Genomic DNA, 20,774 nt, shown 5'->3' on the forward strand with positions numbered 1-20,774 from the left:
TCGAAAAGTCTATCAACCTTAAAACTTATAGAGTATCCCTATAGATATAATACGCATACTAGTGTACTAATTTAATTCCATGCCATTTTAAAATACATTCGAACTATTTACGTGTCAATAATTACAGATAATTCAAAGCAATTATATCCCTGTTAATTTCATTTAAAATTAAATTAAGGTCCGCTTACTGAGGGCTCCTCGTTATTTAAACGTTAATATAACCACTCTATTTGTAGCCACGACCTTCCCCTATTTCGTTGCCAACTTTTTGGCTCATCCGTCCATTTTTCTATTTATTTTGAAGGAAAACTGAAGCCCTTTCTCCTTCGCTCCGCTCTCTCTGCCTGCGACTCGCTCCGTCGCAATGGGAAAGATCCGATCTCTCTTCCGCCTTCGCCGACCCAAATCTCAGCACTCCTCGCCGCCATCCCCCTCCACTCCTTCCTCTTCCTCCTCCTCCTCCGCTTCCGGTGACCTCGAGCGCGTCTTCAACAAATTCGACTCCAACGGCGACGGCAAGATCTCGTCCGAGGAGCTCGCCGCGGTGCTCTCGAACCTCGGCCACCCGCCCTCCGAGGAGGAGCTCCGCCGGATGATGGTCGAGGCCGACTCCGACGGGGACGGGTTCATCTCCCTGGAGGAGTTCGTGGAGATCAACGCGCCGCCGGCGTCGATCGACGAGGACCTGCGCCTCGCCTTCGCCGTATTCGACCTCGACCGAAACGGCGTCATCTCCGCGGACGAGCTCTCCCAGGTCCTCATCGGTATCGGGGAGGGCGCCTCCGTCGCCCAGTGCCGCCGCATGATCCAAGGGGTCGATCGCGACGGCGACGGCCTCGTTAGCTTCGAGGAGTTCAAGGCCATGATGACTTACGGGGCGGGTTTCTCCCGTGCCTGCGCTGCTCTCGCCGCCGCCAATGCCACCGCCGAATAGACGGAATTCCCTCATCAATCCCTCTTTTCCATTTTCTCAAGTATTCGTTCTGATGCCCTATCCCCCCGTTATATTATATTATATGTTGAAGCATTTTATCAAACAACATATGATAGAAAAAACAAACTGTAGATATTTGCTACTCCATTAATGAATAATCTAATCAGCTTCGATCCTTTTTTTTTCATTGTATCGAAAGAAGAATTAATAAAGATAGTCGCACATTATCACTTTCTCTGATTTTCCCAGCTACATAAGAACAAGAGCATCCAAAGCGAATTTCGGTAAGAATTATTGTCATTACAAAATTCTTGAAGCATTTTGTCCAGATGCAATCGCAACGATTCAGGAGAGGATCGCCAAGACGTCGGACGCTTTGAGAACAACGTAGCCGGAGCCATCAGCGCCCTTGAACTCGTTACCGGCGTACTTGGAGTACAGCACCGTGCTCCCGCTCTCCACCGTCAATGGCTTCCGGTTCCCTTCCTCGTCGAGGGCACCTGAACCCACTGCAACAACCGTTCCAATGGAAGGCTTCTCTTTGCTTGCCTCTGTCAAGAGCAGACCGCCGGCAGTCTTCTCCTCAGCTTCCGCAACCTGAGGCAGACAAGGAAGTTTCATGTACGAATTAATCTAGCAAGAGTAGTTTTAGCAGAGAGGCAACCAAAACATTTGAACGTTTTTAAGTTCGACCCTGCGATTCAACCTTGATTAGAATCCTGTCATTGAGAGGCTTTAAATCCTTGACATCCTCAGCTTCCAGAATGCCAACAATGTCATCCTCCTTCAGGATAATGTGACTGGCTCCATTCAGTTCCAGTTCTGTGCCTGCGTACTTCGAGTATATAACTTGTGATCCAGGCTGCACCAAGTAGAATAATCTCATTAAGGTCGAGAAATTTAAATCGGCTTTGAATTGAATCAGTACAAGCACCTGAATAACAACTGCTAACTTGTTGTTGCCTACAGTCCTTCCTTCTCCGACGGCAACCACTTCGCCGGACTGAGGTTTTGATTGAGCTGTTGAGGGTAGTAATATGCCGCCAGCAGTCACCTCCTCAGAAGTCTTGATCTTAATTAGCACTCTATCACCCAGAGGTTTGACAGAAGTGTACTGGAGAACAGAACGAAACTTTCAGTATTAGATTCATCAGAAAAACCAAACAATTTTCAAATGTATCACATTACATTTCATATAGAGCAATGATGAAATGGTTCGATGGAACCTCAGTTTAAAACGAAGATCTCTAAGATTGACGCCAAGAAACAAATAGTTGCACAATGAGAAGAAAAAAATAATACCAATCTGCTTGTTCAATGTAAAACAAAACAAGATTGGCATGGGCTTTAAGAAGCCAACTTATTATAGATTTTCTAAATGGTAGATATGAAGGCAGGGAACCAGGAGACCTGCATGATAACCATACATTGAGCAGAGATCATAATCATGGCACTTGCATGATAACCTCCCTCTCCGAGCAGAGTTTGCTATGAACGAACACTAAAAAAAATGCCAAATCCTACTAAATCCATGATATTAGGAAGATTATAAGCCCCTGCAACAGATGAACTTCTAGTCCAAATCAGTGTAGCATAGGACAATTTTCTAAGTTTTTAAAGAAATAACTTGAAGAGACAAACTTTGACACTTTTAAGAATATGAAAAACAGATTTTGAACAAATGAGCCAATTTAAAACCGGAACTGCAAAACCTAAAAGAGCAACCTTTGGAGCAATAATCGTCGCAGCTTTCACAACAAAACCGCCAGAGCCCCTTCTGTTAAGGGATCCAACTGGAAAAGGACGACTGAACGTCGCTGGAGCAAGTCGAAGCCCACTGATGGAAAGCATAGGCGCCGCAGCAGTAGAGGCGATCGACAGTCCAGAAAAGTGTAAAGAAGCCATAGATGGACAAGAACTCCTAAAACCTGAAGATTACCACCAACCATTAAAAATGATACAGATAACAATGTGATTCTGTTAATCAAACAAATAAAAAAGAGATGAAAAAAAGCATTAAAAATGAAATTTGGTAAAATCAACATACTCGAAAGGACAAGGATCGAGTCATCAACCACACAAACGATGCTAACAAATTATTTCAGTAAAATATTATTCACGAAACAAAAAAAATTGTAAAAATGAGCTTAAATTCTAGTGATGTGAAGCGAACTAACGATCTCAACCATTAATGCGACAAAAAATGAAAATACATTAAAAAAGTTCATACCTGAAGAACCAAAGATCTAAGATTCCTTCCGCGAGCTTCCAACAGAAGCGACTCGAAGACCACCCAAAGGATAAACCCTAGAGACCGCGACGCCGGGCAGAGAATGGTGATGTGATCCATTTTATCCTCCGCTTGACGTTGTGGTGTTCCCTTCGTGTTGTTTTAATGAAATAGGAATGTGGAATCAAACGGTAGCACGATAACTTCTGTAGCCTCGTGATGATCGCTATAATGTTTCTTTATGACTTCTTGATGGGTATCGTACCGCAAGGATGGTTCTGGAAGGCCGTAGTAAAAGGACTGGACGTGATTCGACTCAATGTTGCTGAACCCGGACCAACCTCATCGACATTTGATTCCCTATACATTAGGATTTTTCTGTATTGTAAATTAATGATTTATTTTTAAGACAAACTGTACTTCACGGTAAAAAAGTATTTTTAATGAAACAAATTAAAATGTGTATCTTTTTATTATCTTTCTTAACATGTAACATTTTTTTTTGGAAAAAATAAAAAAAATACAAACGGCATTCTAAATTATGCAAATTGAAAGAAAAAATACCAAAAAAATACTTCATATTAATTTCATCCCAAAAATATCTTTATTTTCGATAATATTATTATAGCAACCACCTCTAACTCTTACAATTTATATCATCTGTTCTATAAGTACTATAATATTATTCCTTACTTTCAACACAATACTAACAATTAGGACTAACTATTATAATATATAACAATTAATAACTATAATATAATTCCTTACTTTCAACATAATACTAACTATTCTAATATATAACAATTAATATAATACTAGTCCAACTCAAATATGTTGGATAATTTTTTTCTAACCGAATTAAATTTATAATATTTTATTTGATTATTCACTAACCAAATTCAAATTAAATTATAATTTTTTTAAATAATTTAAATTTAAATATGTTCAAATTAAAGTCTCAATAATTTGAACCAAACTCAAATTGAAATTAATTCAAATTATAATTCGATTGAGCTTCAATCGAAGTTTAAATAATTTAAATCAAATTTAAGGTCGAATTTTATTTTAAATTCATCTCAAACTAAAATTATTTATATTTTTAAATTTTAAATCAAATTCGAATATCAGATATATATTTTTTAAAACTTAAATATTTGATCAATCCCGTTTAAGTAATTTTGATTAAATTGATAAAAATTATTTGGATACAAGTGTGTTTTGTAAATATTTTTAATAATTATAAATATAAAAAAGTGTCATTTTTTTTATTTATTTTAAAACATTTTTGTCAAAGATATTTGGCATCGGACTGGTTGGTTGCTTGTTAAAAATTACAAGGGCAAAATCGTTCTTAAAATTAGAGGCATTTGGGACGTGCAATTTAGTCTTCCGCCTTTGATCCTCTTCTTCTCCGCCTATTCTTCTTCCGCCTTTGATCCAACCTCTTCCTCTTCTTCTTCCGCCTCTTCTTCTCCTCCAACTAACTTCCTTCAATCTCAGCTCCCAAGATGATGCACATGACCTTCTATTGGGGCATCAAGGCCACGATCCTGTTCGATTCGTGGCGGACCGACTCCTGGACCTCCTACCTCCTCAGCCTCGTTGCCCTCTTCGCCGTCGCCGCCTTCTACCAGTACATGGAGGACCGCCGCCTCCGATTCAAGCTCCTCGCCACCAGATCCAAGCCCTCCCCGATCGCCTCCCCTCTCCTCGAACCCGCCCCCTTCTCCGTCGCTGCTCCCGTAGCCAGGGCCGCCACCGCCGTCCTCTTCGGCGTCAATTCCGCGATCGGGTACTTGCTCATGCTCGCCGTCATGTCCTTCAACGCCGGCGTCTTCCTCGCCGTCGTCGTCGGCCTGGCCGCCGGGTACTTCCTCTTCCGGAGCGGCGGGGAGGAGGACATGGTCGTGGTGGAGAACCCCTGCGCCTGCGCTTGATCGGATCCGAATCCTCCTCGTACGTTTCGCCCCTCAAATTGCAGCCTTTTCTACCTTATTTTTCGGATCGTTTCATCTCGCTCTATTGCCCTTCTATGAACTGAAAGAAAAAGAATACGATATTTATGGTAAAACCTCATGTACATGGTTGTTGTATTATCCTTTATCTTGTTCAGTCTTTGATATGCTATAGAAATCTTCATCCTGTTTGATGATGAACTTAAATTCTTCAATCTTCATCCTAATCCGTTGGAGTAGGTCTGTTCATAATGATTGCTTCAAGTTATTCTTCTTTCTTGTTTGTTATTGGAAGATACCTAAGTATTGCCAGCTCTAAATTTGTCCTATTCAAGGAGAAGCTCACTTCATATTTTGCAAAACAAAGACGCCGGCGTAACTTCTCTCATCACTAAATTAATGTTTCTCTACCGCAAAAGCAACAACAGCGGCAATTGGATGCAGCTTTTATTTTATATTTTTCTTCTACATGATGAACAAAGTTTTTTAGAAAAAAAACAACAATAACATCAGGATCACAAGATCAATACCACTTGACAATAAGTTTGCAGCTATTTGTGAATCAAAGAGGAAAGGAAATATGAACATTAAAAATTCTGTTGAGTGGATAGTGATGCAAGCAAGGATCAACGATCTCTGTATTTGATTTCCAAAAAATGTGATTTTAACTTAAGAAAAAAGCCGGAGGCTAATGTCTTTTCAATTTCTCAAATGACTTGAAGAACGTTGGCAGATAGATCGTCGTCTGTTAATAAATATTTTTGACCGGATCGGTCATCTAAAATTAATCACCCAATATGAACTAAAACAAATCTGTAATATCAAAACATATCTTCTTTAGAACCAAAATCATATGAGTAACGCACAAAGCCAAATCAAAATCATTTTTTATTATTTAATTTTTGCCTCAATGGATGTGATGCGCACAGGAGAATAAATAGAAAGATGAGAGTTCGGCCGAATATTTCAGAGTTTAGCTTCGGATTTATTTGATACGTCTATTGGAGTAACGGTGGGGAGCTCGATACTTTTTGAAAAGGGGATCAATAATGAGGGGTATTTATCTCAGCACAGTGATGACTTTTTTTTAACGAGAAAGACGAACTCGAGGAAACGCCGTTTACTTTCAAAACTAATGGAGCGAAATTTAAACCCCTGGCTTAGAAAGAAAGATTTAGATATAATTCATAAATTTAGTACTATTTAATTAAAATCTAATATATTTTTTATGGGTTACTCAGATTTATTATTTAATTAAAATCTAATATATTTTCTATGAGTTACTCCGATTGATTGAAAATCGATCAACAATTAATCGATTTGTCATCAAGAAATTGAAGATATAGAAAATCTAAAATAAGATATAATTTCTTTTAAATTTAGTCTCATTTAATTAAAATCAAGTATATTTTATCGATTGAGAATCGATCGATTTATCGTAGAGAACAAAAGGTACAAAAATTTAAAATAAAGTATAATTCTCTTAAATTTAATATTATTTAATTAGAATTGAGTATATTTCTTAAATAGTATTGAATTGAAGAGGAATTATATTTTATTTTAGATTTTTAATATAAAAAAAATATAATATGACTTTTAAGGTAGACTAAATTCGGTGAGCACAGATTTCTTGGACCATTTTTTTATGGTGCAAGGGATGTGTCACTCGTATTTGCGAGCGGATCGTGATCGCGATCCGGTCGCAAATGGTTGTGATCCCTTTCTGGGTTCACCATCCCTATCAGATTATAATTTTTGTTCGGAGCGAGTGGCCGGAGGCCGCTCGGAGGCCTCAGATGGTAGATAAGTGGTCAGGTTATCGGGCGCTGAGTAAGAGTGTCATTCGGGCGGCCTCCAGTCGCCCGCTCCGAATAAAAACTAGTGAGGGATGATGAACTCAGGAAGGGATCGTAATCATTTACGATCGAATCATGATCACGATCCGACTACAAATATAAATGGTACGTCTCCTGAATTATAAAAGTGATTCAAGAGATTCTGCCTCAAATTCGATGGCATGGTGATCTATGATAGAAAATTGAAAAGGAAATAATGGATTTTAATTAAAATGAGGGTAATAAAGTAAATTAGTGCCGGGAGTTAAAGCAAATAAATACGTTTGATCAGGAGCTAAAACAACTTTTTACTGACTTATGGATTGGGATAAAGTTTCAGTCGTAGTTGGGGATTTTTATGATCCATTTACCAAAATTTTAATAAGAGAATTAAGGGAAAAGAAAAGGGGTTAAATGGAATTTTCGATCTCGTGACTCGTGAGTTCCACGCGACGATCGGGCGATCCCTTCTCCACAGACGGTCTCAACCTACGACCTGTTAGCGTTCCTTCCTGATGGCGGCCTTTCGAAGATTCGCCCAGACGACGACCCTCTTCGGGGCCGTACGCTCCGCTCCTCAGGTTTCTTTCTCACTCGTCTCTCTCTCTCCTTGATTTGATCTCTGGCAGATTCTGTTCATGATCTATTCACTTACTCTATCTACGATGTCATTATCTTCTCTTTGATTCTAGAAGGAGACGCTGCCGTCGCCGTTGCCGACCAACCACATCGCTCGACGCGGATACCACATCGATCTCGGCGCTCGCGAGAAAGCGGTGAGCAATTGCCTGATCCGTTTCCGCTTTCGATGATCTTTTTGTCTTCTTGATCTACGATTAAAGCTTTGGTTTTTTTTTTCATGTTTGCGTCCCGATCCCCTTGTTTTGGCAAACGTTCGTAGGGTTTCGTGGTGGGTTGTAGTATTTTGATCTTACCGATCTTTGTCGCAGATGGTCAGTAGGAAATATTAGTCGCTTGGGAATGGTTCAAACTACTGTTGTACGATATCGTACTCTATCGGTCAGTCCTGACTAGTTTTTATGGCACAAGCAAGTCTATGACTTATTCATGGCAGCCCATAAATCAAACTCTCCAATTTGGCATTCTTTTACCTGGTCTAGACCTAATAGACTGATTATAGAGGTTCATGAAAATGTTTTATCTGATCAGATCTTGCGCGTGGCCTTTTTCTTGTTTGGCGATCATTACCAAATGACATCATCGCCAATAGTTATCGAGGTGTTCATCACCAAAGGATCATCTTAGCATTTGATTAATGATGTAAAATTTCCAAAACAGGTGTTTGATATCACTAGAACTTTGTTTGAGATGTGGAATAAGATCCTGAGGCATGAAATTTTCCTGACTTTGTTGACTCTTAAGATATAATTGTTTGCCACCTTAGCTTCATACAAAATTATACAAAGTGATCTAATAAACAAAAGAATGGAGCATGCTTGCAATATCTGTTTGGGAATGCTGAAGTGGTCATGTTATTTCAATTGTTTGCAGCCTAGTCTCCTGCAGGATAGTTTGGCCATGTCTCCTAACTTGTCAAGAGCATCTAGTGAAAAGGATTTCCTTTTTCCTTTGTTACAAAAGTACTGGGGTGAGACTCCTAAAGTGTCATCTTTAGAAACATTTATTTGACTATTTGAAAGTCTATTTCCAGAACAAGGACAAATATGATGAAAAAGTATCCTGATTGGATCAAGCACATTAGGTAACTTTATTCATGTGGGATGACCATTAAGAGTTTTGTAGTTTAGAATCCCAATGGTGTGAAAAAGTAAATAAAGAAGTTGATGGTGGGAAACTTTCATGCATCAAAACGGTTCTATCCTCTTGTCATCATGTTTTTATTGTATAAGCACTGAGTCACTTGATTTGATTTATTATGTCTTTATAGAGCTAATGTCCGCATCTTTAAATTTGGTTACACCTGATATAGAAGGAATGAAAAGGACGGCATGTATATATATCTATTAGGAGCCTGTAGCTTAGATGCAATCCTCTAGAGTGGTGAGCCTGCCATATGCTTTGATCATAGGCGTCAATTCCTACCTCACATATATCTACTTTGCATGGACATTTTCAAAAAATGAGCAATTGCTTTTCTGGTTAAAAAGTTAAATTTACTAGAGTTGAAGGCATGAGGGGTAGAAAGTGACCAGCAATCTAAAACCTAGATACCACTAGTGAGACAGTAATCATAGAGTTTATGTTGTATTCATGGAATTCATATAGTCTCTAAATAGAATTCGTAGTGTTAAAAAATAATCTAGATATAGTCTTATCTAGAGTTCATTGAGTCCCATGATGGAATAAAATCCATATAGTTATTCCCAAATATTTGAGATTCATGTCTCGCTGATGTACATAATGGATATACTTCAGATATATCTTTAACATCATTAAAGTATTCTAATGAAGGTTCTCATGGGTCAGGTGAGGATGCTTCTTCATCACCTCTCCAGCTTATGTAAAACTTAAAGTCAATCACTATAGAGAATAAACCTTGTACATCTTGTGGCATTATAGAAGAGGAATCTGTGAGAACTAGATAAAAGTGGCTGGTACTTGTCACAAATTTAGATCAATTCTAATTTAAAAATAAAATAATAAATAGTGCATGCACATCTATATATGTAAACAGTTTAAACCTTCTCCAATTTGTTTCACATCAGCAGGTAACATAGATGACGGAAAGAAGAAAATTTGTGTTTGACTAACATGAAAACAAACTAGCAAGACATTCAGTCATCCTGGTAGAAACTTCAGAAGAAACCTTAAAACACTGCTCATCCTTTTCTTTTTCTTCATGGGATTGCTTGAAGTGTTTTCATTTATATTTCAACCTTGTGTGTACTTCTTTCTGTTTACTTAATGTGATCAGTAACCTCAATATACAGCTCCTGGAAGAAGATCCTGCATTAAAGAAGTTCAAATCATACAAAAATAACTTGAAGCGGGTGTCAAAGATCGGAGATGTTCTGACTATAGCTGTTGTTGCTGGTATATATATTTTCCCCATGAAACACATCCCTGTTCTTTAGAGTTCTAGGCTTTTTGTTATCATGCAATACTGCCTCTTTAGTATGAAATTTTGTCTCAATCAATGATATTCTTCAGCTTGGTGATGCCTTAGTTCTTTTAAAAAATTACTTTGTTTTTTTTGTTTTCCTCTCCCTCCTAACTAAGAAAGAGTCTTTGTTGTCTCAATTCAAATTGTCCGCTGCCGAGTTGTGTTTGCTAAATTTCTTTATGTCTTTGATTTCCAATATTCTCACTATATATGCCTATTCCTCAATGGATGCTTCCTATCACTCAGTTCCAGAGTATCTTTATCTAAATCGTCTCTCCTATACGTCTATTATTACACATACTGTGTTTTATTAGCCAGGATTTGTTGTAAAAAGGTAAATTTTCGATGTTGTGTTTACTGCAAGAAGATAAAATGACAATTTCCTTGCATAAATCGACTAGCCATTCTACCAGAGATGATTCTCTTATTACAGCACCTTACTGCAAGTTTTGATCTTTTGTTTCATTTTCCAGCGTGCGCCTACGAACTTTATGCAGTGGCAACTGTGAGAAAGGAACAAAGGCACTGATAGCTGATAGCTGCGGTGAGCTGTGAACACCAACAAGACAATTTGCATTCAAATGCTCTTCATTTGATCTTTGCAGACATTTGCTTGTGTTTTTTGGCTATGGCTTTAGAATAAATTTGCTTCCTGCGATGAACTTTTACCGTTGTGACTGATAGCTTCATTTTCTCTGCGATAACAAAATATTATGCATGGTGGTTGCATTATCTTAATTTGACCAGAGTTTGATATTTTAGTTTTTTTTTTTACCTTTTTTTTCTTATTAATCTGTAGTGTCATATTTTGATTCCAATACTGGATTCTAGATATCAATATTTTTTCTAAGAATTTATTATTATTATTTTAAATATTTTTTTTTAATAAAATTTAGTAGTATGCGAATTTTGAATCCGACTGACTAAATATTTGCTTGTGCGTAAATATTTGTTGATTTTTATTAAATGTTTAAAACGATTTAAACGAAAACTCTGATGCATAAAGGATGATTCTAAGATCAGCCATATCAATTTTTTTTTTATATATAATATATTTAAAATTTAAGATAAATCAACTATTTTATTCAATATAATATTTTTTTTCTTTTTTAAATTAAATAATATTTAATATTTACAGAATAAATTTTATTCTCTACATGTAGAAAAGTATAGAAGTATTATTTATGGAATTTAAATTTAAAGTATAAATAGATTAGTTGATATAAAGATTTTATTTATATAAAATATAAAATAAATTCTGTGTTTTGAACAACTGACGTGGATACTGTAAAGCTTATAAAAGACATTTAAAAATGCATGCATGTAAACTTTGCAGCGATCAAGATTGTGTATACACTCAAGGTTCAATCAATTTTCACGACGGGGCAACGTCACACAACAACAATGCTCAAACTACTGGACTTCTTTCACAAAGGAAACAAAAGGTGGATTAGAGATGTAGGTTTTAGCTCATGAAACGTGTAGGAATATATAGGGTTCAATTAAAATTTTACAATGAATTTAAAAAAATATAAAATATCTTCATTGACATGAGATTTTTTGAAGAGAGTCCAAAAATAAATCCATGAAGATTTAGACCTAAAATGGATAATATTATATCATTATAGAAATATATGAACATCCTTTAGACACAACAAATAACATCAGAACCCTAATCCAAGCCGGATACAATGTGGAATGACCTTGAACGAAGTTAGAAGTGAACCCGAGATAGATCAAGATGATCGGATACTCATAAGAAGGCCCGAAGTAGGTGAAAATGATTACATGCTTACGGAAAGGTTCGGAATAGGTTAGAGCAATCGAATGCTCACGGGAATGACCCAGAGTGAGTCCCATATTATTGGGATCAATCAAAATCCCACGTTAAAAAGATTTGATAAAATTCATAAATTTAAAAATATGTAGGATATCTTTATTAGTATAAAGTATTTTGGAGAGAGTCCAAGAGTAAAGACATAAAAATTTAAATCCAAAATAGGTAATATCATATCATAAAGATATGTGAGCATCCTTTGGACACAACAGAATTTATTCTTCGGTGTCATGTAGAAAAGTGGCCTAAGAGCATAAGCTATGATCGTAGCACTGAAAGAGTAATCTGCTCTCACCGTAATACACGAGATGAATCAAAGAAATTCGAGGAACTAATCTTACTCTTACTCAGAGAGTTACGAACTTTTCAGCTTCCCTTGCTGGCAAGCAGTGTGGATAGAAGTAGCCTTACAATGCTTCAAGTCGTCAAATCAAATGAAAAAAAAAGAGACAACATTAAGACAAGACATCTTCACTTGCTATTCCATCATCTGCGTAATATATATTGAGATATTGCCCACCTTTATCTCTTTACTCATGAAGTGACAAATATGAAAGAGAAGATTTTAGGAAAAGGAAAGATAGGAGAGTAGAAGTGTCTACTTCTGGTGATCAGAAGAAGTTGGATCCTCCTGCTCCTGGCAAATCAAGCTTCAGCTTTGCCGGAGGAATAAATAGTATCCCTTCCAAGTGGGATGAGGCAGAGAGATGGTTGATCAGCAGCCATTGCCATCAATCTCCTGCACAAGTCACCAAATCATCAGATATCATGAAGATCCCCCATTACTTATGATCATCTGTGATCAAATATTAATGTTTTCGAGGAAGAACTAAGGGCACCACAACTGAATGTTGGAACTTACATGATTCATGGTAATAGCTCCAGCAAACCAAAATGTCAGAACATTATAGAACCAAGTTCCCCTGCGAGGCAATTCAAAGGTCCAAAACTGCCAACTTCCCAAGCTTGATTTCAGCAGTCATTTTGATCTAAGCATACCACAATGGAGTTCAGAGGAAGAGTGCATGTCCAGGTGTTTTGAACACTATGAAGTGAGTTGTGGAAGAAAAAGGTTTGCTGAATCAGAAGCTTTCAAAGATGAGGAAAGAACTAAGACTCAAAGCAGGTTCATATAGGAAAATTGTTACTTAATTTGATGGACTGATGATAATATTTGTAGGTACCATAGAGAAGAAGCAAAGGTTAAGCTTGGGTAAGGCTTGAGAATGCAAGGGCAGAAGATCAGACTAGTGAGTTGGAGTATTGCAATGTGTGTGTGCTTGTTCTATAAACCTCGAACCTCCACCTTTAATATCAATCAACAAATGAAGAAAATTTTTGTTGACAAAGGTCACATACTGGTTAACAGAAATTATCAGAATGCACTAATTTGCATTCATGCAATGTGATTTCCCTTAAAATATCAGATGACTTGTAGGACGTACCATGATTCAAACCTTGAACTGTTTCTGCAGGTGAAGATACAATGGATTAGATATGATTTAGAAGAGAAGATGATGAAGGAAATTGCAGCAGATAATAGGAGAGATGAGGAATAGAGAGCATTGGCAAAAACAGCACAATAAAAATTCATTGAGATCATCTAATCAAGCAGTAAAGAATAAACAGCATGATTCGAAGTTTGTAGAACATCCTGTTGCTGCTTCAGCAGAACTAATCATTTCTAAATAAGACAGAGCAGTTCCTCTTTCTCTCTTTCCTCCATGGATAGAGTTTGCTACAAACTTTAATGATTTATCCAAAGCTTTGGTAACCAAGGAAACATTCATCCAAGTCTTATTGGATTCACTATATAAATTCATCCGACCATCATGCAGTTGTTAAGTGGGAACAATTTATCACCCTTTTCTTTTCCTTTCTCCCCTTCTCCTCTCCCATTTGTGTTCAATGTCATGCAAAGATCTAAAGTCCTGCCAAGAATCAGGATTCAAGAGTACAACTACAGCAGGAGGGAGAAAGGAGAAAAAGAAAATGTTTGTTCAATTCGGCAAGACCATTTCTAATCACAGTTTCAAGAGTTGATAGCCATATCTGTATCATCCAACACCACCTATATTTGACAAAAAACATAGTATATGTATATCATTATTCCCACTAGAATATGTGTGTGTGTGTGAAGTTCATGATACATCAGTCAGTCTACCCATTTCGGAAATTGTGAAGGGGAGCCACTCTTTTTTCTTGATAGCTTTGTTCAAGTAAATGACACAAATTTAAAGGCAAAACTAAATGCTCAGATGATTGATGAGCCCAAACATGGGAAAGGTTATAAGTTTGACCCTATAAATGCATCCCCTCTTCTCAATATGTTCATTATGTAGTCCCTATAAATGCTCAATTTACTTCTATTCAATCTAGACTTTGGTTTACTTTGGTTTTTGCAACCTTGAATGGAAAATTTGCAACCTTTTAAGTTGTCTTAGAAATATTGATAGATTAAGTTTATACAATTTTCCCATTCAGTGAAACCCCATATGCTTGATAAATGGTTTGTGAGCCTGTGCTATGGATGGTTGTCAGGAATAAAAAAAAATATCCTAAAGGTACATACACTTGAAAGGTGGCTAATCAGCATAGAACAGATTTCAAATATCCACTTATTGACACTTGCTAGTAAATTACCAGAGGCAAACAGGAACTGATTCCCTTCTTGCACATTCAAAATGTCACTCTGCACATATGGGTCCAATGGTGATTCCATAGATTGCTAGTGGGGATAACTTTGAAGATGTCAATCTACATATGTCTAAGTTTTTGTCTAGTTCCACAAGACACTTACAGAAAGATCATCTAATTTGTCAAACAGAACCAAAAAACTTAATCTGGAAGGTTTATTTGATTCAAGCACTAATGTGGTGCTGATAGAAGTTTTAATGAGATCCAAATATGCTACCCTTTTCAGCAACCCAAATGAAACATCAGACAACATAAGTCAGAAGAATAAGCCTTAAAAGATTGCAAAAATTGTGCTGACTTCTACTGAATGCTTATAAATTTATTCAGGAGCAAAACCATATAACAAAATTACATTTGTAAATTCAACAACAAGGTTCGCAATGACACAAGAAGCAAACAAAGATACTCACATTTTGCCACCTTCTATTATGCAATAGTATAGATGATAAATTGCAACAGCCAACAGGTAATGGGGTTAAAGCACCAGTTTATTCCAGAATACAATCAAAGAACCTCAGAATTTCTGGGTTGATAAGCATATTGTGAGTAGAAAAATTTCACATGAAGGATATTCTTACAAAAATGTTAATGTTATTTATCTTCTACTTGTAACATCACACACACAATTTATAGTGTGCAATGGCATGGAGAGATAAAGTGGCTACTGGAATCCATCTTGCAACCACAAGATCCTTCTCAACCAAAACTCTAGAATTCAGAAGAGGCTGTGCTGCAATAGGTGATTGTATGTGGTATAGCTCTGTGCTGCAATAGGTAATTGCCAGTGCACCACATAGTCTATCCTCTGATAGAAACTCGCCACTGTACTGAGTAGATGAAACCGTGAAAGATAATCCAGAGGATCATGACCTACATGTTCAAAGGAGTAAAATCAAGCTTGGAAGATATCTGCAATGTACACAAGCAGCTCATATTATGCATGCTTTTTCCATGGTAGCACATCATATCCAGGCCATAATATTATCTCTACTCCAGAAAATTAATCTTCAAGAGTTCATATGTTGTACTTCAATTATACTGTGAAAGCCGAGCCATCCGTAAAGATTCTCTTAATTTCCTTGCATCCTTTTTAAATCCTGCAATGCGAAGACCAGCTATCACAGCTCGGTGAATAGAACTGAGCACACTATTACCCTCCTTTAAGCAATTCCGCAACAGTTTCGATGCTTTATGAAATCTTCTATTCCTGGTTAGTCCGTGCACAATTGATGTATATGTGAAATCATCCTTATGTTCCATATTTTCAAATACTGTGAGTGCTAAATCAACTTCTCCATGCTTACATAGCCCATCAATCAGGCAATTATAAGCCACTAAATTTGAGTTGAATCCTCTCATCTTCATGTTGTCTAGCTGTTCTTTAGCAGCATCGAAATGCCTTAGCTTGCACAAACTATCTATCAATATAGAGTATGTATAATGATCACTTGCAATTCCAGCTTCTTCCATCTCATTGACCAACTGAAATGCATAATCTAGGTTACCTTCTTTGCACTGCAAATAAACTATAGTATTATAACATGCTGTGTCTGGGTTGATTCCATTTCTTAGCATCTTCTCTACACATAAACTAGCATCTTCAAGATTACCCCTTTTGACCAATGCACTTATTGCTGCACAATATGCAAATACATCTGTTGTATAGCCTTTCTCTATCATCCCATCAAATATCTGAAATCCCTGTTCAAATTTTCCATGTCTAAAGCAGCATTTCATGACTGTTGTGTAAGTAATCACATTTGGATCATAATCTGATTCACCCAACTCCTTAAGAATCTTCCTCGCTTCAGCTAACCTACCAGATTTGCATAGGCCATCAATAATTGTATTGTATGTAATCACTTCTGGAGTAAAACCATGCCTTTTCAAGTACCTAAAGAGCCTGAGACCACTCACGGCTTTCCCAGACTTGCACAGACCATTAATCAAGGTATTGTATGTGGTTGATGAGGGAGGGATACTTTTTGATCTCATTTCTACATAAATCTTAAAGGCACCCTCTGTATGTCCGAATTTGAACAAGCAATGCATTAAGGTGTTGTAACTCCACACATCCGGCACAAGTCCAACCTGCAGCATTTCTTCAAACAACTGCAGGGATCGTGATGGCGAGCCATGGCGACTAGCTCCAGCGATCAAAGAATTATAAGTTATGACATCAGGTTTGATTCCTGCTTCTTTCATCCTATAAAGTATCGAATACGCTTCATCAATGCCTTCCAGCCAGCAATACGTGTCGATCAGAGTGTTATACGTGACAACATCAGGGAGGCAACCTAGTCTAATACCATCAATGATGACAGCCTCAGCCTTTTCCAAGTTCCGAGCTTTACAAAGGGAAGCAACGCAGACGTTCAACAAGCATGTCGAAAGTCCGCGGATCATTACCTCATAAGGGCAGTCGAAGCGGAATCGAAGTGCCACACCGATCAACAAAGATCCACAAAAATACCGTAAAAATTAAGTGAAATTTAAGCAAGATCGAATTTTGAAGAGTAGGCCAGTGGCGCAAAATATCAGACAGATCGGCGTAAATTACATAGAGAGCTCACGTTCAGATATAGAATCGCTACCGAAACAGATCGAACAAATCAGTGACGTAGAGTTTGATGCGAGAACGGCCGGCGACGTCGGAGGAATCCGCCGCAGTACTTCCGCAGCGGGAGGTTGGGCGGCCGCCGAAGTGGAAAGACGAGGAAGAAAACTACGGAGTTACTCTAGCAAAACTAAAGGGATATTATTCATGCTCTAATTGGTTTCAGCCCAGTTAAGCCCAATTACGTCAATAACCAGCCCAATTCCTATCATAATAATAAGTTGTGTGGTAAAAAAGACGACTTTCAACCTGCATTACAATAATCAGTCGTGGAAGGGGTCCAGGTGAAGTTATCACCTTTTATTTTGCTGAAATTAATCAGTTAATTTTATGTGCAGGTGTTATAATACTTAAATTATTACAACAAATGTAAATGAATATTATAACATTAACACACATTAACAACATCCTATTATAAAACATTAACAACATCCTATTATAACTAAGAGCATAACAATGAGAGAGCTATAGATGAACATGAGAAAAGAAGGAGAAGATATTTATTTAATTTTTAATCAAGTAATTCCAATAATTTTGTACACGTCCTATTTATATGACTAAAAATATAAAAAATACATTAATGAATAGAATATGAAGTGATAGATCTCTTAACATTAAAGGGTGGGATGAAAAATCAAAAGTTTCGATAATTAATCAAGATATGGTGAAAAGATAGGCCTTCAATCATAATGACATCCACTTATATTCTTAACAGTCTCTTTGGATGTTATTTATGATAATGTCTCATTAAAAACCTTACTAGGAAAATCCAGTGGGAAAAATTATGGTGAAGAGAAAAAAGAGTACAGTATAATTACTCCTCCTCTTTATTATTTGTATAATTTTCCTTGAGTCAAGGTTGATCAGATTGATAAATCTTGAGTTGACTCAAGTTTGAGTCTTATTGTTGAGTTTTGATGTTTGACAATGTATCAAGATTACAGGTCAATTGTTCATATGGACATTGATGGTCATGGTAGCGCAGCGGAGTCGACAAGAGAGGGTAAATTGCCTTAAAAAATAAACCCTTTTCTTGATCTTTTGATTAGATTAGACTAGACTAGCACAATAATAATAATGAATTAATTGAACAATTAAATAAAAAAATAAGAGGGCAATTCTATTTACTTGGTTACAATGTAGGTAGTTGTTAATCCAAGGCATTGAAGAAAGCTCCACTAGAATTCTTCTTTGTTGTAGGCGGAGAAACCTCTTATAAAAGTTGTTAGCTCAAAAAAAGACTAAAAAATGTGTACAATACTTGTTGTTTAAGTTGTTATATGTTTCCTAACTCCAGGGGTCTTTTTATAGCCCCTGAAAAATTCTATCCGAGGCTGGAAGGCACCTCCAACATAGCAAGCTTTATCCATGCGAAGATAAAATTTTATCTTCGCTAACGGTCACTGGAAGGTGCCTTCAATAGTTTGGAAGATGTCTTCATACTGCCCATTGAAGGCGTCTTCTAAGTCATGGAAGGCGCCTTCCATACGACAGATGAAATCCTTTATTGATCTCTTCGTGTGGGTGATGCTCCGGCTAACTGGAGTTCAGATCACACGAATCCAACTCCGACCTTCTCCTCGAACAGCTTTCCTCTTCGGCTTCTCGTCCCTCAGACCGTTGCGTGCGTCCTTCTTGTCCACGGGTGTACTCTTCCACAACACCTTGTCATTCGGATACACCGAGCCCGTCGACTCCCTTCCCGTGCCATAATTCTCTCTGGTTACATCTTCGGCTCGATTTTTTGTCTGCCTAAGCTCCTGCACACGTAGATACAAAGATCAAATATACAAGACCTACCTTAACTTACTTGATCACATCAAAACTACCACGGGGTATTTACAATATCCTCCGTTTTGATGTGCATTAACCCAAGTTAAGTTAGGGTTAAATACTAATGAAATAATATAGTAAAACAATGAATTAAACAAGTTAATTGCAAAAAAATACAAGGATAAAAATTATGAGAATTATCCTAACTCCTTCTTAACTTTTATTGATTTCTCCCCCTTTGATCATATAAAAAAATTTAGGAAAAATACACTAACAGTTAAAAAATTTTAAAAAATAAAGTAAACTGTTAGAAAATTTTGAAAAACTTTTCTAGGGGTACATAATAATAATGATCAGTAAGGTAATATTTTTCATAAATAATTTTTAAAAAAAATATTCTATTTTTACTAATTAATCTCCTGTTTTGAGAAAAATAATGTTAAAAATTATTTATCGATTTTAAAAAATCTTGAAAAGTTTAATTCACACAAAGAAATATTTTGTATTTGAAAATAAATAAATTATTTCAGTACAGAAGTTAATTTTTAAAAATAAATCTTAAAAAATATTTTTTCAACTTTAAAAAATTCTACTATTTTTCCTGGATGTGTAAAACACATTGTTAAATGATAGAAAAATAAAATTTTTAAAATTCCTATTTTCTTAAATTTTTAGTATTAACAATTATCTTTTTTTAAAAATAATTTATAATAATTCAGCCATTAGTCAAAAAATTTAAAACTATTTGTAATGATAAAGAATATCATGTTTTATCACATAAAAATAAAAATTTTAAAATTTAAGTTTGTGAAATAATTTTAAATTTCAAAGTATGATTTTTGTTAATTTTTTAAAAAATAACTCAATAGTAAAATAAATTTGAAAATTTTTCTTTTTGTAGATCATCAGATAGCATAGGAAAATTTTTCATCTCAAAATAAGAATCGAAACATTTAAAAAAAATCTAATTAAGACAATTTCTTTCCTAATAATTAAAAAAAATAGAATTTTAATCTAAAAAAGATTTTGGAACCTAGTATATGTTCCTGCCTACTAAATTTACTAAAAAGTTGGGACGTACATAATTTTTAAGAATTTTCTTAATATATCCTTAGTAATTTCTAATGTATCAGTTGATTCTATCATAATTTCTAAATTTTAGTTTTTTAAAATGAACATACATGGTCATTTTTCAATTTTGATTTCTATTTTCAATTTTTCGTTTTCTATCTTTAAATTATTAAACATATCTAAGGGGCATGAATTTACTAAGTTTAATTTTAACCTAATATTCTCTCTTTTTAATTGTACTATATTCTTAGATAACATTTTGATAAATTAAAAAGATTGCTTGGGAGATAGCGTACGTATCTCACTTACCTCGTGTTCTGATGCTCTCCTTCATCGTAGCTTTCTTCTAAAGATCCTCCCCCTTCGTCGATGCTCATCTTTGAGGAACTTTTGGCGTCCCTCTAGTGGTCTGCCATTAGGGCTAGTATTCCGGCGTAAGCTTCGATCTTGGACTCAGAGGACGACATTTCATCCCATGTGACTTTCAAGATCTTGTGCTTTGATTTTGTTGGTCTGTTGCCATTGTCTTTCTCTTTCTCTTTCTTCTTTAGTTCAGAGTAGTCATCCTTGATATACCCTTCTTCTTGACAATTGTAGCACCGAACCTTCTTTTTGCTCCGAAAGTGCTTTTTCGCCAGTGACTTATTAAATTTATTAGATCTAATGAACTTACTAAATTTTCTTACCAATAATGTTGTTTCATCTTTGTTGATTGATACTTCAGAGTCTAGATCTGGTTC

The 20,774-nt window shown here is 36.2% G+C and overlaps 5 protein-coding genes across 6 annotated transcripts; 3 read left to right on the forward strand and 2 right to left on the reverse strand.

Annotated features, from left to right (window-relative positions):
• Positions 1-257: 257 nt before the first annotated feature.
• Positions 258-1,075, forward strand: LOC122051542 (probable calcium-binding protein CML10). The gene has a single exon (XM_042612727.1). It carries the CDS (start codon positions 365-367, stop codon positions 932-934), a length of 570 nt encoding a protein of 189 aa, XP_042468661.1. The 5' UTR covers positions 258-364; the 3' UTR covers positions 935-1,075.
• Positions 1,076-1,085: 10 nt separating this feature from the next.
• Positions 1,086-3,285, reverse strand: LOC122051541 (20 kDa chaperonin, chloroplastic-like). The gene is made up of 5 exons (XM_042612726.1): positions 3,165-3,285; positions 2,660-2,862; positions 1,869-2,048; positions 1,641-1,796; positions 1,086-1,531 (listed from the first exon to the last, which is right to left on the reverse strand). Exons 2-5 carry the CDS (start codon positions 2,837-2,839, stop codon positions 1,280-1,282), a joined length of 768 nt encoding a protein of 255 aa, XP_042468660.1. The 5' UTR covers positions 2,840-2,862; positions 3,165-3,285; the 3' UTR covers positions 1,086-1,279.
• Positions 3,286-4,497: 1,212 nt separating this feature from the next.
• LOC122053625 (copper transporter 5.1-like) lies at positions 4,498-5,346 on the forward strand. Its single transcript, XM_042615640.1, has one exon. It carries the CDS (start codon positions 4,673-4,675, stop codon positions 5,099-5,101), a length of 429 nt encoding a protein of 142 aa, XP_042471574.1. The 5' UTR covers positions 4,498-4,672; the 3' UTR covers positions 5,102-5,346.
• A 2,010-nt stretch (positions 5,347-7,356) lies between these two features.
• Positions 7,357-10,777, forward strand: LOC122051543 (succinate dehydrogenase subunit 7, mitochondrial-like). 2 transcript variants are annotated; one of them, XM_042612729.1, is made up of 4 exons: positions 7,357-7,535; positions 7,650-7,730; positions 9,867-9,969; positions 10,513-10,777. In XM_042612729.1, exons 1-4 carry the CDS (start codon positions 7,470-7,472, stop codon positions 10,566-10,568), a joined length of 306 nt encoding a protein of 101 aa, XP_042468663.1. In that variant the 5' UTR covers positions 7,357-7,469; the 3' UTR covers positions 10,569-10,777. The 2 variants fall into 2 exon arrangements, with proteins under 2 accessions (XP_042468663.1, XP_042468662.1); XM_042612728.1 differs by having other exon boundaries at positions 7,366-7,535; positions 7,647-7,730.
• Positions 10,778-12,100: 1,323 nt separating this feature from the next.
• LOC122051545 (putative pentatricopeptide repeat-containing protein At4g17915) lies at positions 12,101-17,296 on the reverse strand. Its single transcript, XM_042612730.1, has 3 exons — positions 14,984-17,296; positions 12,739-13,345; positions 12,101-12,615 (listed from the first exon to the last, which is right to left on the reverse strand). Exon 1 carries the CDS (start codon positions 16,977-16,979, stop codon positions 15,603-15,605), a length of 1,377 nt encoding a protein of 458 aa, XP_042468664.1. The 5' UTR covers positions 16,980-17,296; the 3' UTR covers positions 12,101-12,615; positions 12,739-13,345; positions 14,984-15,602.
• Between the last annotated feature and the right edge of the window lie 3,478 nt (positions 17,297-20,774).

This window comes from Zingiber officinale, chromosome 3A, assembly GCF_018446385.1.
Source record: "Zingiber officinale cultivar Zhangliang chromosome 3A, Zo_v1.1, whole genome shotgun sequence".
NCBI classification, from domain to species: domain Eukaryota; kingdom Viridiplantae; phylum Streptophyta; class Magnoliopsida; order Zingiberales; family Zingiberaceae; genus Zingiber; species Zingiber officinale.